This window comes from Erythrolamprus reginae, chromosome 2 (genome assembly GCF_031021105.1).
Source record: "Erythrolamprus reginae isolate rEryReg1 chromosome 2, rEryReg1.hap1, whole genome shotgun sequence".
Classification (NCBI taxonomy): Eukaryota; Metazoa; Chordata; class Lepidosauria; order Squamata; family Dipsadidae; genus Erythrolamprus; species Erythrolamprus reginae.
In genome coordinates, this window is record NC_091951.1 from 170,194,315 (window position 1) to 170,211,660 (window position 17,346).

The following is a 17,346-nucleotide window of genomic DNA, read 5'->3' on the forward strand; positions in this document are numbered from 1 at the left end:
TTAGTCCATGCAAAAACAAAAAAAAACTCTTTGAGAAAAAATTATATCCAGTTTACCTATTTTAATACTTTTCTGTATCTAGGGACCATTTGCAAAGTTCCCCAATCCTCTATTCCTAATATGGATCTGGTTCTGTTTTAGTCATTTCCCACAAGTATACTAATTAATTACATGCTTGTTTTACAAATCATACAACAAAAATAACTGATATGCCAAGTCTGTCTGATTTCCCAGAGAGAAAGAAAGAAATCCTTTCTTTCCAGCTTTTTGCCAATTTTATATTATTTACATTTTGAGTCTTTCTCTAATATTTTTCAAAATCCGAAGAAAATAAAACTCACCAGGTATCAAATTAAGCTTGCTATTTTGAAGATGTCTAATATTTATAATGTGGTTAAAGTGAACATTTCCAAAAGTGATTAGCAAGTGAGTTTGCTTGGCTTCACGTCCTTATGAAAGGCTCCACCTCAAGAGCAAAGTTGTCACACCCTTGGCTCTTGGCAGTCAAATCCATGAGAAAATAATAATAATAATTAATAATAATTTATTGGATTTGTATGCCGCCCCTCTCCGCAGACTCGGGGCGGCTAACAACAATAACAAACACAACATGTACAATTCAATAATAAAAACAACTAAAAACCCCTATTATAAAACCAAACATACACACAAACATACCATGCATAACTTGTAATGGTCTAGGGGGAAGAGCTATCTCAACTCCCCCATGCCTGGCAGTATAAATGAGTCTTAAGTAGTTTACGAAAGACAGGGAGGGTGGGGGCAGTTCTAATCTCCGTGGGGAGTTGATTCCAGAGGGCCGGGGCTGCCAAAGAGAAGGCTCTTCCCCTTGGGCCCGCCAAACAACACTGCTCTTTGTTTTCCTTGTGAGGCATTTATGGAAGATCTCGCAAACTCTTATTCAGAAAAAATTGAACAATTAATCTACCCACTGGTTTTTCATTCTGCACAACAATCGGCTCTGCTTACCATATTTTTTGGAGTGTAAGATGCGCCAGAGTATAAGACACACCTTACTTTGGGGGGAGGGAAATAGGGTGGGAAATCTACCCATCATGTATTCATCTGGCTAGTGTCCATAGTTTGTTCAGCTTCAGCATGTTATTTTATCCCCTGGTTAGGGCTGAAAAAACATTTTTCAGAGGGAGTAGGAATGAAAGCAAGCTTGCAAAGACTTAGAGTGGGAAAAACTGCTTTGGAGGGAGGAGGAATAAAAAGAAATGCTTCGAGCCAGGAAGATCGTTAGCACTGAGTTAGGGCTGAAAAAGTCTTTTTCAGAGGGAGAAGGAATGAAAATAAACCTGCAAATTATTATTATTATTATTATTATTATTATTATTAATTCGATTTGTATGCCGCCCCTCTCCAAGGACTCGGAGCGCCTCACAACAAGAAAAAAACAGTACAAATCCAATATTTAAAAAACAGTTTAAAACCCTTAACATAAAAACAATCATACATCTCATGCAGACCATACATAAAGTAGAAACAGCCCAGGGGAATCAATTCCCCCATGCCTGATGGCAGAGGTAGGTTTTGAGGAGTTTGCGAAAGGCAAGGAGAGTGGGGGCACCCTAATCTCCGGGAGGAGTTGATTCCAGAGGGTCGGGGCCACCACAGAGAAGGCTCTTCCCCTGCGTCCCACCAGACGACATTGTTTCGTCAACGGGACCCGGAGAAGGCCAACTCTGTGGGACCTAACTGGTCGCTGGGATTCGTGCAGCAGAAGGTGGTCCCGGAGATATTCTGGTCCTATGCCATGAAGGGCTTTATAGGTTATAACCAACACTTTGAATTGTGACCGGAAACTGATCGGCAACCATTGCAGACTGCGGAGTGTTGGTGACACATGGGCATACCTAGGGAAGCCCATGATTGCTCTCGCAGCTGCATTCTGCACAATCTGAAGTTTCCGAACACTCTTCAAGGTAGTCCCGTGTAGAGAGCATTACAGTAGTCGAACCTCGAGGTGATGAGGGCATGAGTGACTGTGAGCAGTGAGTCCCGGTCCAGATAGGGCCGCAACTGGTGCACCAGGTGAACCTGGGCAAACGCCCCCCTCGCCACAGCTGAAAGATGGTTCTCTAATGTAAGCTGTGGATCGAGGAGGACGCCCAAGTTGCAGACTCTCTCTGAGGGGGTCAGTAATTCCCCCCGCCAAGGTGATGGACAGACAGATGGAATTGTCCCTGGGAGGCAAAACCCACAGCCACTCCATCTTAACAGGGTTGAGTCTGAGTCTGTTGACACCCATCCAGACCCCAACAGACTCCAGGCACCAGCACATCACTTCCACTGCTTCGTTGACTGGCAAAGACTTAGGGCTGGAAAAAAACTTCTTCAGAGGGAGTAGGAAGGCGGGAAGATTGTTAGCAGCTAGTTGGGGCTGCGGAAAAAAGCTTCGAAAAAGCTACATTCGGAATATAAGACATATCAAAATTTTCAGCCTCTTTTAGGGAGGAAAAAGGTGTCTTATACTCTGAAAAATACAGTATTTGTCTAGATATCTTTAGCCAACCCTGGTTCACTATCATATTCTTATGAGCCTTGAAATAGCCACAAATCCTTCATTTCTTAGAGCAGTGTTTCCCAACCTTGGCAACTTGGAGATATTTGGACTTCAACTCCCAGAATCCCCCAGCCAGCAAATGCTGGCTAGGGAATTCTGGGAGTTGAAGTCCAAATATCTTCAAGTTGCCAAGGTTGGGAAACACTGTCTTAGAGTGATGAAAATCCAGCATTTTGGCAACATCTAGCTGATGTTTGCTGCCCCAAAAACTTTAGCTAGGGTCGGGCCTGAATTACAGTTGGACGGGACTGTCTTTGGAAATCGCAAGGCATTAGGCTAAATTAGGAAAGTGGGGTTTTTTTTGAAGTATCCTGGAAGGGGACGATAGCAAATCACTTCTTTATGGTTATCAAAAACTCCCAGACAGACACATCTGTAATGTTGGTAGAGAATCAAGTTCAACTTGAAGCCTCTTCTTCTCTGTCAGTTAACTTCTCTGCATTCTTTAGCCACTTGGTATAGTTTGCTTTAAGCTCCATTTCCTTGCCTCTGAACCTGGAGGTTCAAATAAGTGTAACCAAGGTTACTTGGTTCAGAGAAATAACCGAGAGACGTGACTGGGGTTGTGCCCTATAATCTCACTCTGATGATGCCCTTTAATGAAGTTGCGTAACTAGTCATTTGTCTCCCTCTCGTTATCTCCCCCAACTTCCTCCTCTGCCGTGAAACACCTCAGTGTTCAAGCCTTGCCCAACCCCTTTACTCTGGCATTCCAGCTATGGAATTAAAAAAAGGGGGGGCCTCCTTGTGTTGGCCACAATGCAAACTTGTGACTGGATCACACAGCCAATGTTTTCCCCCACTTCCACCATCTCAATTCTTAGAAAGAGGAGGGGGGGAAGAAAGCAATGCCTTCATGCTCCAAAGAGAGGTGGGTATATGCAAATGAGCTCCCTTTTAATAGCGGGAGGGTCTTCCTTGCCTTCTTTTGCCATCAACTGTTCAAGACACTACAAAGAACTTGAGGTTCGAAGATGTCACGGATCTGGTTCCTATGGGCTGCGGTTTGGGCTCTTCTGGCTACTAGCTCAGCTCAACGCAGTAAGTGGAACCCCATTTTTTACTCTTAGAGGTCAGGTTTATTTCACCCATAGAAGTTTGCGCCGCCATAAACTATAATCGTGTGTCCTAGCTTTATTTCCAAAGATCAGATTGAGCTACGCCTCAACTCTGCTGTCAGGTAACCTCTTGAGTAGTATCTATTAATTTCACTTAGGCACAAGGTATGATCATCTTCCTATTCTCTGTGTTGGACTTGAAGTTCAAAAATATTCAGAACTGAAGAGACTTAATAGTTGTTCCTTTACTGTGTTGTCATCAGCATCACAAGGTAAGTTCAGGTATCTTAGCACAGGGATCAAAGGAACACAAATCCTTATGGTACAGTTAGGCCTTCAGAGGCATTTATTTATATATATATATATATATATATATATATATATATATATATATATATATATATATACTGTATATATATATATATATATATATATATATATATATATATATATATTTATTTATTTATTTATTTATGTTTTCGTAGATTTTCATGGGTACAGGTATGACAGTCTTGGTATATTTGGGTTTCTTCCCGTGTAGGATTTAGAAATTTCTGGCGACGTTTCGACGAGGTCCCACTCGTCATCTTCAGGCTGGTGCTTCTGTCCTAGAACAAGGACAGAAGCACCAGCCTGAAAATGTTCGCCCTAGAACAAGGACAGAAGCACCAGCCTGAAGATGACGAGTGGGACCTCGTCGAAATGTCGCCAGAAATTTCTAAATCCTACATGGGAAGAAACCCAAATATACCAAGACCGTCATATATATATATATATATATATATATATATATATATATAAAATCCCAGTAAGGTATGGCTAGCTGATGAGAGGAAAATAGCTTGAAATAGATCTATACTAATCTCACCTCCTTTTTATTATCACCAAAAATATGTTACAAACATACTGTATATGTATGTACGTATGTCTGTCTGTATGCATTTATGTATAACGAACGTCTCTTATTAGGCATAAATGCCTTAATTTTTTTTGCATGCAAAAATCTAGATGTCCATTGTTTCTCCAAACTTTCCTTTTTAACAAAAAATAATCTCAGGAAAATATGATGGTAGATGAAATTAAATTAGATGAAATAAGATTCGTTTTAAATAATATATGTTATATGCGCGGGCATTGCGTGCGCCTCTACAGATCCAGCTAGATTCGATTCACAGGTGCTAACGTATGGATGGCAATGGTAGATTTTGCAGAAGGAGCAGTGAGCAAGTGAGACATGCTGTGAGGGGCAATGAATGGAGAATCCAAACCGATTCCTTGGGACGTAGATACAACCTAGAAAATAGTTTTAATTTAGAGGGCAACCTTGGAAGGGAAAAAACTATTGGCATCAAAAGAAAAACTTTATTTTCTCTAGTTATAAAATTTGGGTCAGTTTTAGAATATTAACAATTCTTATAATTCTACTCAGCTGCCTTTTATTTGGTAGTTATGTTTCACACACACACACACACACACGAAAGTACCCCCTTACTCTTGCAAAGCCAAACCTCGTGGTGATCTGGATTTTTGTCTAGGCAGACAAGACTCGCTAATCCTCTTTCGTGGGTGCTTGCGGTTTGAAGTATGGAATGTGTGTGCCTAATTTGCTAATGGTGGAGAGTCTCAACTTGGCTCAGTCAGATGCAATTCTTAGTCACCCCGATTGCGTTGAAGTGGATGTGTGGGAGGAACCTCCATTTCAAATCTTAATGTTTAATGTTCGGCTACTGGTTGCGGTTGGGTATCCTTTGTTCTTTGTGAGTTCTCCCTTTCTTTCCTCAGGGAAATTTCCAGACACGGGTCTTTGATAGCAACTTCGCTAAGAATTGGCACGACCTAGCGTATAGTGGACACGAGTCTGAGGAGAAGGAAAAGGGCCATTGTTTCATATTATAACATCTATTTTACGCACAGCAAAACCCAAATTCAGTTCATGCCATGATATCCCCAAGTAAAGATTTTTAATTTTTTAAGTGGCTTACTGTTGCTGTCTTCGAAGATATTTTTTTGACTTTCAAATCTAATTATTAGTCCCAAGACAACTAGACGCAAGAACAGTTTTTCCCCGAATGCCATCACTCTATTAAACAAATAATTCCCTCAACACTGTCAGACTTTTTACTAAGTTTGCACTTCTATTTCTACTAGTTTTTCTCATCATTCCTATCATCCTTTTCCTCCCACTTAGGACTGTATGACTGTAACTTGTTGCTTGTATCCTAAGATTTTTATTAATATTAATATTTATTAATATCTTTGTTGCTTATTTCAACCCTATGACAACCATTAAGTGTTGTACCACATGATTCTTGACAAATGTATCTTTTTCTTTTATGTACGCTGAGAGCATATGCACCAAGACAAATTCCTTGTGTGTCCAATCACACTTGGCCAATAAAATTCCTGTTCTGTTCTGTTCTATTCTATTCTAAGATTTCCTGTTAAAGTCGCATTCAGGTGCTGAAGTATGAACTTGCCTATCTCATGACTGAAGAAGATCAAAAAGATGTTGCTACCAGCTGAAACATCTTGAGAGAGAGATGGGCAAAAAAAATTATAATGAATCCCGGGGAGAATCTGCCTTCCCCCAACTGGTACTTCCAATATCTGATAAAGGTGCAACCCCAATAACTCTCAGCTAGAATTATTATTATTATTATTATTATTATTATTATTATTATTATTATTATTATTATTATTTAGATTTGTATGTTTGAATTGAAGCACAGCCCTTCTCAGCAGGTAGGGAAGATCAGGGTAGACACCTCCGAGTGAAATGACTAGGAGTGAGGATCTCATTTAATCCGGGATTCTTTTTGCAATTGAGTTCTCTCCATTGCTTCCTTTTTTTTTTTTTTAAACCAGGAGAACTGAAAGGCAAGTAGGAGTTCTGTTTTGGCTTGTTTTTAAAGAGAAGTGTTTTGGAGCACCCTGTGTAATGAACAGTAAAATCCTGGCAAACCAATCCACCTTCTCACATTTAGCAAATGCTGGTTTGTTTGTTTTTTAATTTCCACACTGTAATTTCCTATGCACGTTCTCCGCTTCCCACAAGTAGCTTGGAGGCCCTTCTCGAGGCTGTCTCTCCCCAGCGCCAGGGATGTGGCTAAGTACTCAAGACCTTCTTTTATTCTGCTGTAGGTGTAGACAGCATGTGATAGATCAGCCCACCCCAGTGCTGGGGGGCTCGTATCACATGGGTCTTGGAGGCCTCTATTCAAGCTCTTTCATGTGATTCTCAGCTGAGTCGGGCCTGTATAGCCACTGTGTAGTAAGGAAGGTCAGCCACTACAGATCTAAAGCTTGCCTAACCCCCCCTCTGCCCTGCTTTCTCCTGATTCATACATAGGGGCGAGAGCAGCTTCCTTTAGGCCAGTGTTTCCCAACCTTGGCAACTTGAAGATATTTGGACTTCAATTCCCAGAATTCCCCAGCCAGCGAATGCTGGCTGGGGAATTCTGGGAGTTGAAGTCCAGATATCTTCAAGTTGCCAAGGTTGGGAAACACTGCTTTAGGTAACATGTCTGTGGAGATTTTCATTCATCCAGTTCATGATTGTCCCCAAGATGCTTTTTCAAGAGGCAACTGGACTTTCTTCGGGGGTTTTTTTTTTGAAGAGGTTTTGTTTCTCATCCAAGAAGCTTTTTCAGCTCGGACTGAATGGATCCATTCCCCACCATCCAGTCAGAGCTGAGGCAGATTCTTGGATGAGAAGCGAAACCTCTTCAAAGAAAAACAAGAAAGTCCAGTTGCCTCTTGAAAATCCACCTTTGGGACATTAAGGGTATATGGGTGTGGCACTATACAGCTCTCAAGCCTTGGATGCTGCCCCAGAAGGCTTCTGAACAATCACCGTCAAATTTGATAAATAAATACATTATTTTTTATTTATTTATCAAATTTTGGTAACCACCCGTCTCGCTCTCATAGTTACAGAAGAAGGAGGCTATTTACACTTAGAAGATTTAAATGTATTAAAATTAATAGCAATTACCGTATTTTTCAGAGTAAAACGCACTTTAGTTTTTGGGGAGGAAAATAGGGAAAAAAATAATCTGCCTATCAGGTATTCATCTGGCTAGTTGTTAGTCTGGTCAGTTTCGGCACATTAGTTTGCTGGTTTAGCGCACCCGTGCTTGATTTTTATCTAGTGGTTGAGGATAAAAAACAGTTTCTAAAACACTTCTCTCTCTCCTCAGAGAGAGAAACAATGGAAGATCACTTCATTGATAGCACCTCTTTAGGGCTGAAAAAAGGCTCAGCTAATTGTTGTTGAAAGAAGCAGACAAAGGGAAGTTTGCTTAGTGAGCAAAGCTCAGAAAATCACATTAGCGCCTTGTTAGGGCTGAAAAAAAGCTTCGCAAAAGCTACATTTGGAGTATAAGACACACCCAAATTTTCAGCCTCTTTTAGGGGAGAAAAAGTGTCTTATACTCCAAAAAATACGGCGAACAGATATTGTTGCTGTTATGGCCTACGGGAGGATATTCCTTGCCCAAACTATTGGAAAGCCAACTAGGTTTGCATGTACTACCTTCCCTGCCCCAGTTGTTTTTGAAATAATAAATTTATTATGTTTTAACATTCTATGTTAAAATACTGACTAACATAAAAAGGAAAGGCAAAGCAATAAAGCGACAAAAACATACTTCAAACAAATACTGGTATAACAAAAGTGACCCCTGACTTTCTTTATACAGGGGTATTAACAATACAGTGATCTTCGTTTAAAGAAAAAACAACATCCATATATTATACCTTAAAATACTCATAGTCTATATACTAAAAGTCAGTAGTCACTAAATGTCCATCTCTTAATTTCATATAAACGATAATAAGTTATCAAATGTAAATAACCTTGTATTTAAAAAGCTGCAGTATTTCTTTAGTCAAGTTAATTCTCATTGTCAGAATCCAAAGCTAATTTTTTCCCCTATACTGTATTCCGTAAGAATAGCAACAGCTGCCAAAAAGTTAGCACAGTTCTAGACTGTATTAACGGAGAGATAGAATCGGGAACACATGAAGTATTAATACCACTTTATAATTCCTTAGTATGACAACATTTTCAATACTGCCTTCAGTTTTGCTCGCCACAATGTAAAGAAGATATTGAGACTCTAGAAAGAGTGCAGAGAAGAGCAACAAAGATGATTAGGGGACTGGAGGCTAAAACGTATGAAGAAACAGTTGCAGGAACTGGGTATGTCTACCTTAATGAAAAGGACTAGGGCAGACATGATAGTACAGTTCGGCGGGGCCCAGGGGAAGAGCCTTCTCTGTGGCGGCCCCGGCCCTCTGGAACCAACTCCCCCCCAGAGATTAGAATTGCCCCCACCCTCCTTGCCTTTCGTAAGCTCCTTAAAACCCACCTCTGCCGTCAGGCACGGGGGAACTGAGATATTCTTTCCCCCTAGGCCTTTACAATATATGCATGGTATATTTGTTTGTATGTATGTTTGGTTTTACAATAAGGATTTTTTAGTTGTTTTTAGTATTGGATTTACATGCTGTTTTTTATTACTGTTGTTAGCCGCCCCGAGTATATGGAGAGGGGCGGCATACATATCCAATAAATAAATGCATGCATGCATGCATGCATACATACATACATACATACATACATACATACATACATACATACATACATACATAAATAATCCAATATCTTAAGGGTTGCCACAAAGAAGAGGGAGTCAGGCTATTTTCCAAAGCACCTGAGGGTAGGACAAGAAGCAATGGGTGGAAACTAATCAAGGAAAGAAGCAACTTGGAACTAAGGAGAAATTTCCTGACAGTTAGGACAATTAATCAGTGGAACAGCTTGCCTCTGGAATTTTAAATGCTCCAACACTGGAAGTTTTTGAGATGATGTTGGATAACCGTTTGTCTGAAGTGGTGTAGGGTTTCCTGCCGAAGCAGGGGGTTGGACCAGGAGACCCCCAAGATGCCTTCCAATTCTGTCATTTCTATTTCAGAAATCTCTATCAAAGGCCTCTGAGTTGCCTTTTAACTGAAATTTGATTGAATTATTGTCTCGGAGCTGGCAGTCAATTTTTTTGCCATCCCAACTAGCTTCACTAACCCTTCATCGATGTTCAGGATAAGAGACCCTTGGTCTTATTGTGTTACTTTCTGGTACTATGTTATGTCACTTTCCTTCCCCAAGTGAAAAATATGGAAAGCCGTGAAATAGCCTGACAACTATTACAGCTGAAGATTGGTCCGATGTGCCTTACACCACTTCCTAAAATCCAGAGTGTAGCATTGCAGAAAAGACTTTGCACACTTTGGAAAAAACCCAGCATATTCAAGGATATCTGAGCAGGTTTATCATGAGATGAGGGCCAGGGGGCAGCACTCAAGATGACCAGAAAGTATTAATCAACAAACAGAAAACACCAAAACATGCATTTGCTGTCCATCCCGCTCAGAATTGTCTTTAATCAAATCATAAAATACATAAAAGGACCTATAAAGCCCTTCATGGCATCGGACCAGAATATCTCCAGGACCGCCTTCTGCCGCACAAATCCCAGCGACCGATTAGGTCCCACAGAGTTGGCCTTCTCCGGGTCCCGTCGACTAAACAATGTCGTTTGGCGGGTCCCAGGGGAAGAGCCTTCTCTGTGGTGGCCCCGACTCTCTGGAACCAGCTCCCCCCAAAGATTAGAACTGCCCCCACCCTCCTTGCCTTCCGTAAACTCCTTAAAACCCACCTTTGCCGCCAGGCATGGGGGAATTGAGATATCTCCCCCGGACCTATACAATTTATGTATGGTATGTTTTATGTATGTCTGATTAATAATGGGGTTTTAAAAATGTTTTTAAATTATTAGATTTGTTATGAATTATTCTAGTGCTGTTGTGAGCCGCCCCGAGTCTGTGGAGAGGGGTGGCATACAAATCTAATAAATAAATAAATATAAATAAATAAATAAATAATAAATAAATATTTTGTTCAACTGTAATCCATTTATGTAAACATACCAATTCATTCAACTTATTCAGAAGCAGGTTTTGGCAGAATCAAAGTCATATACGGTTGTTATACACTCCCAGCAATGAAAGATAAAAGTGATTTTTTATAGTGATAATGTTATCATACCATGGCTCCTAACTTTATATCTGACATAGTAGAAACAATGTGGCAGTAAAAAGATGAAAAAGCAGGAGTACAGTGGTACCTCTACTTAAGAACTTAATTTGTTCCGTGACCAGATTCTTAAGTAGAAACGTTTGTATTTAGAAGCAATTTTTCCCATAGGAATCAATGTAAAAGCAAAAAATGCGTGCAAACCCATTAGGAAAGAAATAAAAGCGGAATTTGGGTGGGGGGAGGAGGAGGAGGAGGAGGGGGAAGAAGAGGAGGACAGTCGCTGCCCAAGGAAGAAGGTGAGGTGAGGGGAATCAAAAAAATCCTAAACTTTAAGGCTTTTTTTTTTTTAAAGAGGAACTCTGAGGCGGCAAAGAAGAGCACATGCCTCCAATACACCCGGTTCGAGGCTACCTCCCATACACTGCCTCCCGTACACTGGCTGTTGCTGCTGCTACCGGCTGCCTCTTCCTTCCCATGCTGAAGGGCTCCCCTCTCCTCTCGCTTGCTTGCTTTGTAGCCGGTGCCTTTCCTTCACGGTGCTGACTCCTTGGCTGCCCAAAGCGAAGGGAGTGTTTCGTTTTTCTGGGTGCTGGCAAAGATTTATTCCCTCACCAAGCGCTCAGAGAAAGGAAAATGCTTCGTTCGCTCTTGACTTCCAAAGCCTCCTTAAGCGCCACTGAAAGGCTCCTCTGGCAGCCCAGATGGCTGGGATTAAAGGGGGAATGGCAGGAAACTGGCTGGGCCTTTGTGCCGCTCTCAAATTTCCTGGGAAATTTTTCCGGGCTTGGGTTCTTAAGTAGAAAATGGTTCTTAAGAAGAGGCAAAAAAATCTTGAACACCTGGTTCTTATCTAGAAAGGTTCTTAAGTAGAGGCACCACTGTATCTCTGGGAGACAAGGGCTGGCAAAAAAAAAAATTCAAGAGGGGGACCTAGCAATTTACAAAGGATCAGGGCCAGTAGCGGGTTCTACCAGTACGGTAAGGGACGGTGCACTGGTAGCAATTGCTGCGCTGCGCATGCAGCTTCAGTTATCCTGCGTGCACATGTCCACATCCCAGTGTGTTTTTGCTTCTGCACATGCACAGGAAGCAAAATGTTGTGAGGGGATGCCCACGCACATGAGATTTCAGTGATTTTTGTGCGAAAGCAAAATAAAAGAGAAATATGTCTCTGGTGTATATCCTGTGAGGTTTTGCTTCCTGCTCATGCACAGAAGCAAAAACACGCTGGGACACACGCACACAAGCTGCATGCATAGCGCATCGGTAGCAGCAGTAATTGGAATCCATCCCTGATCAGGACTATATGTTAAGTTGCAGTTCAGTATTTATTTTATTTTATTTTACTATTTTATTTTATTATTTTATTTTATTTTTTTATTATTTTATTTTATTATTTTATTATTTTATTTTATTTTATTTATTTTTTATTTTATTATTTATTTTATTTTATTTTATTTTATTTTATTTTTTTGATTTTATTTTATTTTTTTGATTTTTATGCCGCCCTTCTCCTTAGACTCAGGGTGGCTTACAACATGTTAGCAACAGCACTTTTTAACAGAGCCAGCATATTGCCCCCACAATCCGGGTCCTCGGAAGGATAGAAGGCTGAGTCAACTTTGAGCCGGTGATGAGATTTGAACCGCTGACCTGCAGATCTACAGTCAGCTTCAGTGGCCTGCAGTACTGCACTCTACCTGCTGCGCCACCTCGGCTCTTGGCCATGCCCCACCTAAGCATCTCTAAAATCGTGACCCCCCACCCACCCAATGACATATAATTGTGATTATTCAAAAAGTGAACTGCTCACGCAGAGGAAGCCTAAAAGGCCATTTAAACTGGGTTTAAAGAAGTTTCCAATTGCCCCCATTAAAAAATGAAATTACCTCCCTGTGGGGCGTGGGCCCCACATTGGGAATCAGGGGATTAGACTGTTTGTGGTAATGTAATGACTCTAGGCTGATGACTCATTTAACTCTGCCTCTCCCCTCAGCTTTGCCTGTTTTTCTCTTGACAGGACCTTTGCAATTATGCATTTAAAGCCTGCCTCTTTTTCTATATAGAAACATAGAAGATTGACGGCAGAAAAAGACCTTATGGTCCATCTTGTCTGCCCTTATACTATTTCCTGTATTTTATCTTAGGGTGGATATATGTTTATCCCAGGCATGTTTAAATTCAGTTACTGTGGACTTACCAACCACGTCTGCTGGACGTTTGTTCCAAGCATCTACTACTCTTTCAGTAAAATAATATTTTCTCATGTTGCTTCTCATGTTTCTCATATGCTAGTTAGGTGTGTATGTGTGTGTTTCAATTGCACGGTTGTGTCTGCCCTCTTTTCTTTTGACCAGTGTTTCCTCCCCCTTAGTGAATGCCCCCAGGATTAAAGAAGATCTCTTTCTTCTAGGGTTCAGTGGCCGGAACAACAGATGGGGGCAGAACGGGAGCCGGAGATACCCTGCGTACAAGACGTGGAACTCCAGCCTTTACCCCCGATGGAGAGAAGGGGACCCCAGGCAGGGAAATTGCTGGCGAGGTACGAGATACGTTTAAAGCAAAGGCAGTCGGATTGAAGAACAAGAGGGAACAATCAGTTGTGGTTTCTAGGCCTCAGTGTTGGTGGTTAGAGTGGCCATGGACTCTACTTGTAGTCATTCTTCGAAAAGGCTCATCCTTTGTGAGGAAAAAATTTCTGCCTGGCCTAAGTTCCACTAAGCCATTTAAAACTGTTAGACCAGTGTTTCCCAACCTTGGCAACTTGAAGGTATTTGGACTTCAACTCCCAGAATTCCCCAGCCAGCATTTGCTGGCTGGGCAATTCTGGGAGTTGAAGTCCAAATACCTTCAAGTTGCCAAGGTTGGGAAACACTGTGTTAGACAGCATCTTTGCATTAGGAGTGGGTGGGGACCCAATCACAGACCTCCTTGTTGAGATGTACCGTGTCTTTTTTGCAGTTATCCCCTCCCTTTCTAAATGTGCTTCTGTGGGTCCCTTGAGAGAAAAACTCACTTCCTTCCTGCATTGATGATGTTGCCTAATTGGGTAATGCAACATCTGCAAAACAACAACAACAACAAAGCTCAGAGAGCACCAAGGAGCCCACAATTCATCCCTGAGCTACAAATATTCTCCTCTATCGAAATGTACTTATGTTCTTTTACGTTATTACTGACAAAAAATTTTGCAAGCCCGTGTCCTATTTTATCCACGATAGCAGAGATATGGAAGTGCAGTGCCAGCTAGGAGATAGATCAGAAACTTTTGGATACTTTTTTTCCCCTTTCTTTCTAGGTGGCAATGTGACATTTGATATCGGCAACGATGCTCCGACTTTAACAAGTGCCAAAGTCACATTCAGGATTGCTTTGCGCTTTCCCAGTAATCAAACTACTCTGCCTAATGGACAGGTGGTATGGAGCCAGAACTGCATCATAAATGGTAAGCCACACACATTGAAATGGAATATTCCTGTAGGAAAGTAGGAAATGTTCATGTTTTACTACTTAATTTTAGTTTATTACAGTGATCCCTCGATTATCGCGAGGGTTCCGTTCCAAGACCCCTCGTGATAATCGATTTTTCGCGATGTAGGGTTGCGGAAGTAAAAACACCATCTGCGCATGCGCGCCCTTTTTTTCATGGCCGCGCATGCGCAGATGGTGGAGTTTGCGTGGGCGGCGGGGAAGACCCAGGGAAGGTTCCTTCGGCCGCCCAGCAGCTGATCTGCTCGGCAGCACAGCAGCAGCAAGCAGACGAAGATCCGGGTTTCCCCGCCGCCCACGCAAAGGGGAAACCCCGATTCGGCTCCTCGCTGCTGCCGCTGCCGAACAGATCAGCTGCTGAGCGGCCGAAGGAACCTTCCCTGGGTCTTCCTCGCTGATGCCCCCGCTCGCCCGCCCGCCGCCCGCCAGCAAGAGGGGGAGAGATAGAGAAAGAGAGAGAAGGAAAGAAAGAGATGAGAGAGGGAGGAAGAGAGTGTGAGAGAGGAAGAAGCAAGATAGAGAAAGAGAGAGAGAAAGAAAGATGAGAAAGGAAGGAAGAGAGTGACGTCATCGGGTGGAAAAATCGCGATATAGCGTTTCGCGAAGAACGAGATCGCGAAAATCGAGGGATCACTGTATATTGCATTCTAACTCATGTATTTAAATTCCCTTTATTTTATCCAATTTTATTGTATTTTAACCAGTTTACACTGCTGTATAGTGTTTACGATGAGTTGCAGTTTTATGATGACCGACGTGGTTGCTATTTTTGCTTTGATATGGTCGATTGACTAATCAAATAAAATTGAATTGATTGACTGTAGGAAAGCTGCAATTTCAACTGACGCCTTTGGGGGACTTATTAACCATTTATTTTTTTTCATTTCTCCATCCCGTTCTCTTTTTCAGGCACCCGTATGAGAAAAGGAGACCCTGTTTTCCCAGACCAGGAGGGTGATGCGTCCGATTATGTGTTTCCTGATGGACAACCCTTCTCCCCAAGGGATCGCCGGCGTGGCAAGTTTGTCTTTGTCTGGCAGACATGGGGTAAGTTGCTGCTTGGACACTTGGGAGTGGGGAGTCCTATGCGTACAATATGCCTTCCATTGAAGACCTCTATACTGCACAAGTAAAAAAGAGGGCTGTGAAAATACAGTCATACCTCATCTTACGAACCCCTCGTCATACATACTTTTCGAGATATGAGCCCAGGGTTTAAGATATTTTTGCCTCTTCTTCCGAACTATTTTCACCTTACGAACCAAGCCGCCGCTGCTGGGATGCCTCGCCTCCGGACTTTTTTTGCGATGCTGCAGGGGAATCCCAGCAGTGCAAAAACGGGCGCTTCGGCTGGCAAAAGGGGTGAGTTTTGGGCTTGCACACATTAATCTCTTTTCCATTGATTCCTATGTGAAACATTGTTTCGTCTTGCAAAATTTTCACCTTATGAACATCGTCCCGGAACCAATTAAGTTCGTAAGACAAGGTATCACTGTATTTACAGACACCTCACATCCTGGACACAATCTGCTTCAACTCCTATCCTCAAATTGATGCAATGGAGTACTGCACACAAAGACAACTAGACACAGGAACAGTTTTTCCCCGAACGACATCACTCTGCTAAACAAATAATTCCCTCAATACTGTCAAATTATTTCCTAAGTCTGCACTACTATTAATCTTCTCATCATTCCCATCACCCATCTCCTCCCACTAATGACTATGGGTGTAACTTTGTTGTTTGTATCCTTACAGTTTATATTGATTGTTTCCCAGTATGATTGGATTGCTTATTTGTACCTGGAATATCACTAAGCACTGTACCTCATGATTCTTGACAAATGTATTTTTTCTTTCATGTACACTGAGAGCATATGCGCCAAAGACAAATTCCTTGTGTGTCCAATCACTTGGCCAATAAAGAATTCTATTCTATTCTATTCTTTTCTATTTTCTATTTTTTTCTATTTTCTATTTTTTTCTATTTTCTATTTTTTTCTTTTTTCTATTTTCTATTTTCTATTATTTTCTATTATTTTCTATTATTTTCTATTATTTTCTATTTTCTATTTCAGTCCTTTCCTTCTTCATTGTAGGTAATTCTCGACTCACAACCACAATTGAACCCCAACATTTTGTTGCTAAACAAGACAGTGGTTAAGTGAGTTTTGCCCCATTTTACGGCCTTTCTTGCCGCATTTGTTAAGTGACTCATTGCGGTTGTTACATCAGTAACAAAGAAGTTAAGCAAATCTGGCTTCCCCATTTACTTTGTTTCTCAGAAAATCGCAAAAGGGGATCACATGACCCCAAGATGCTGAAGCCATGATATATATGAATCAGATGCCAGGCATCTGAATTTTGATCATGTGACCCTGGGGATCTTGCAACGGTCGTGTGAAAAATTTATGTTGGGTCACATTTTTTGTGCTTTTGTAACTTTGGACAGTGGTTATAAGTGGAGGGCTCCCTATACTTCAGCCTAGCAACTTATACAATGTCTGAATCCACACATTGCACTAAACCAGTGATGGCGAACCTTTTTTCCCTCGGCTGCTCAAAGAGCATGGGCGCCTACTATAGTATATGTGCAAATACCCACACCCATAATTCAATGCCTGGGTAGGGCAAAAACAGCTTCCCCCCCCCCCCCCGGAGACCTTCTGGAGGCTGGAAATGGTCTGTTTCCCAACTTCTGGTGGGCCCAGTAGGATCGGGTTTTGCCCTCCCCAGGCTTCAAAGGCTTCCCTGGAGCTGAGGAAGGGTAAAAACACCTTCCCCCCGTCCAGAGGCTCTCTGGAAGCCAAAAACACCCTCCCAGAGCCTCTGTGTAAGCCAAAAATCAGCTGGCCAGCATACACATGCACATTGGAGCTGAGCTAGAGCAATTGGTTTTTAAATTGGGGTTTTAAATTAACTTAAACTTAAATATTGGATTTGTTTATATTGTATTATTATTGCTGTGAGCCGCCCCGAGTCTGCGGAGAGGGGCGGCATACAAATCTGATTAATAAATAAATAATAAATAAATAAATAAACAGCTCAGGTGCCAGCAGGAATGGCTCTGCGTGCCACCTGTGGCACCTGTGCCATAAGTTCGCCATCAT

At 41.8% G+C, this 17,346-nt stretch overlaps 1 protein-coding gene across 1 annotated transcript in view; it reads left to right on the forward strand.

The window, feature by feature from the left end:
• The first annotated feature begins 3,562 nt into the window (after positions 1-3,562).
• PMEL (premelanosome protein) overlaps positions 3,563-17,346 on the forward strand; it is a 37,433-nt gene continuing 23,649 nt past the window's right edge. Inside the window, exons 1-4 of the mRNA XM_070740392.1 lie at positions 3,563-3,631; positions 13,161-13,289; positions 14,046-14,192; positions 15,146-15,283. Coding sequence (XP_070596493.1) covers positions 3,565-3,631; positions 13,161-13,289; positions 14,046-14,192; positions 15,146-15,283 — 481 coding nt within the window. The 5' untranslated portion in view covers positions 3,563-3,564. The remainder of the gene's footprint in view (positions 3,632-13,160; positions 13,290-14,045; positions 14,193-15,145; positions 15,284-17,346) is intronic.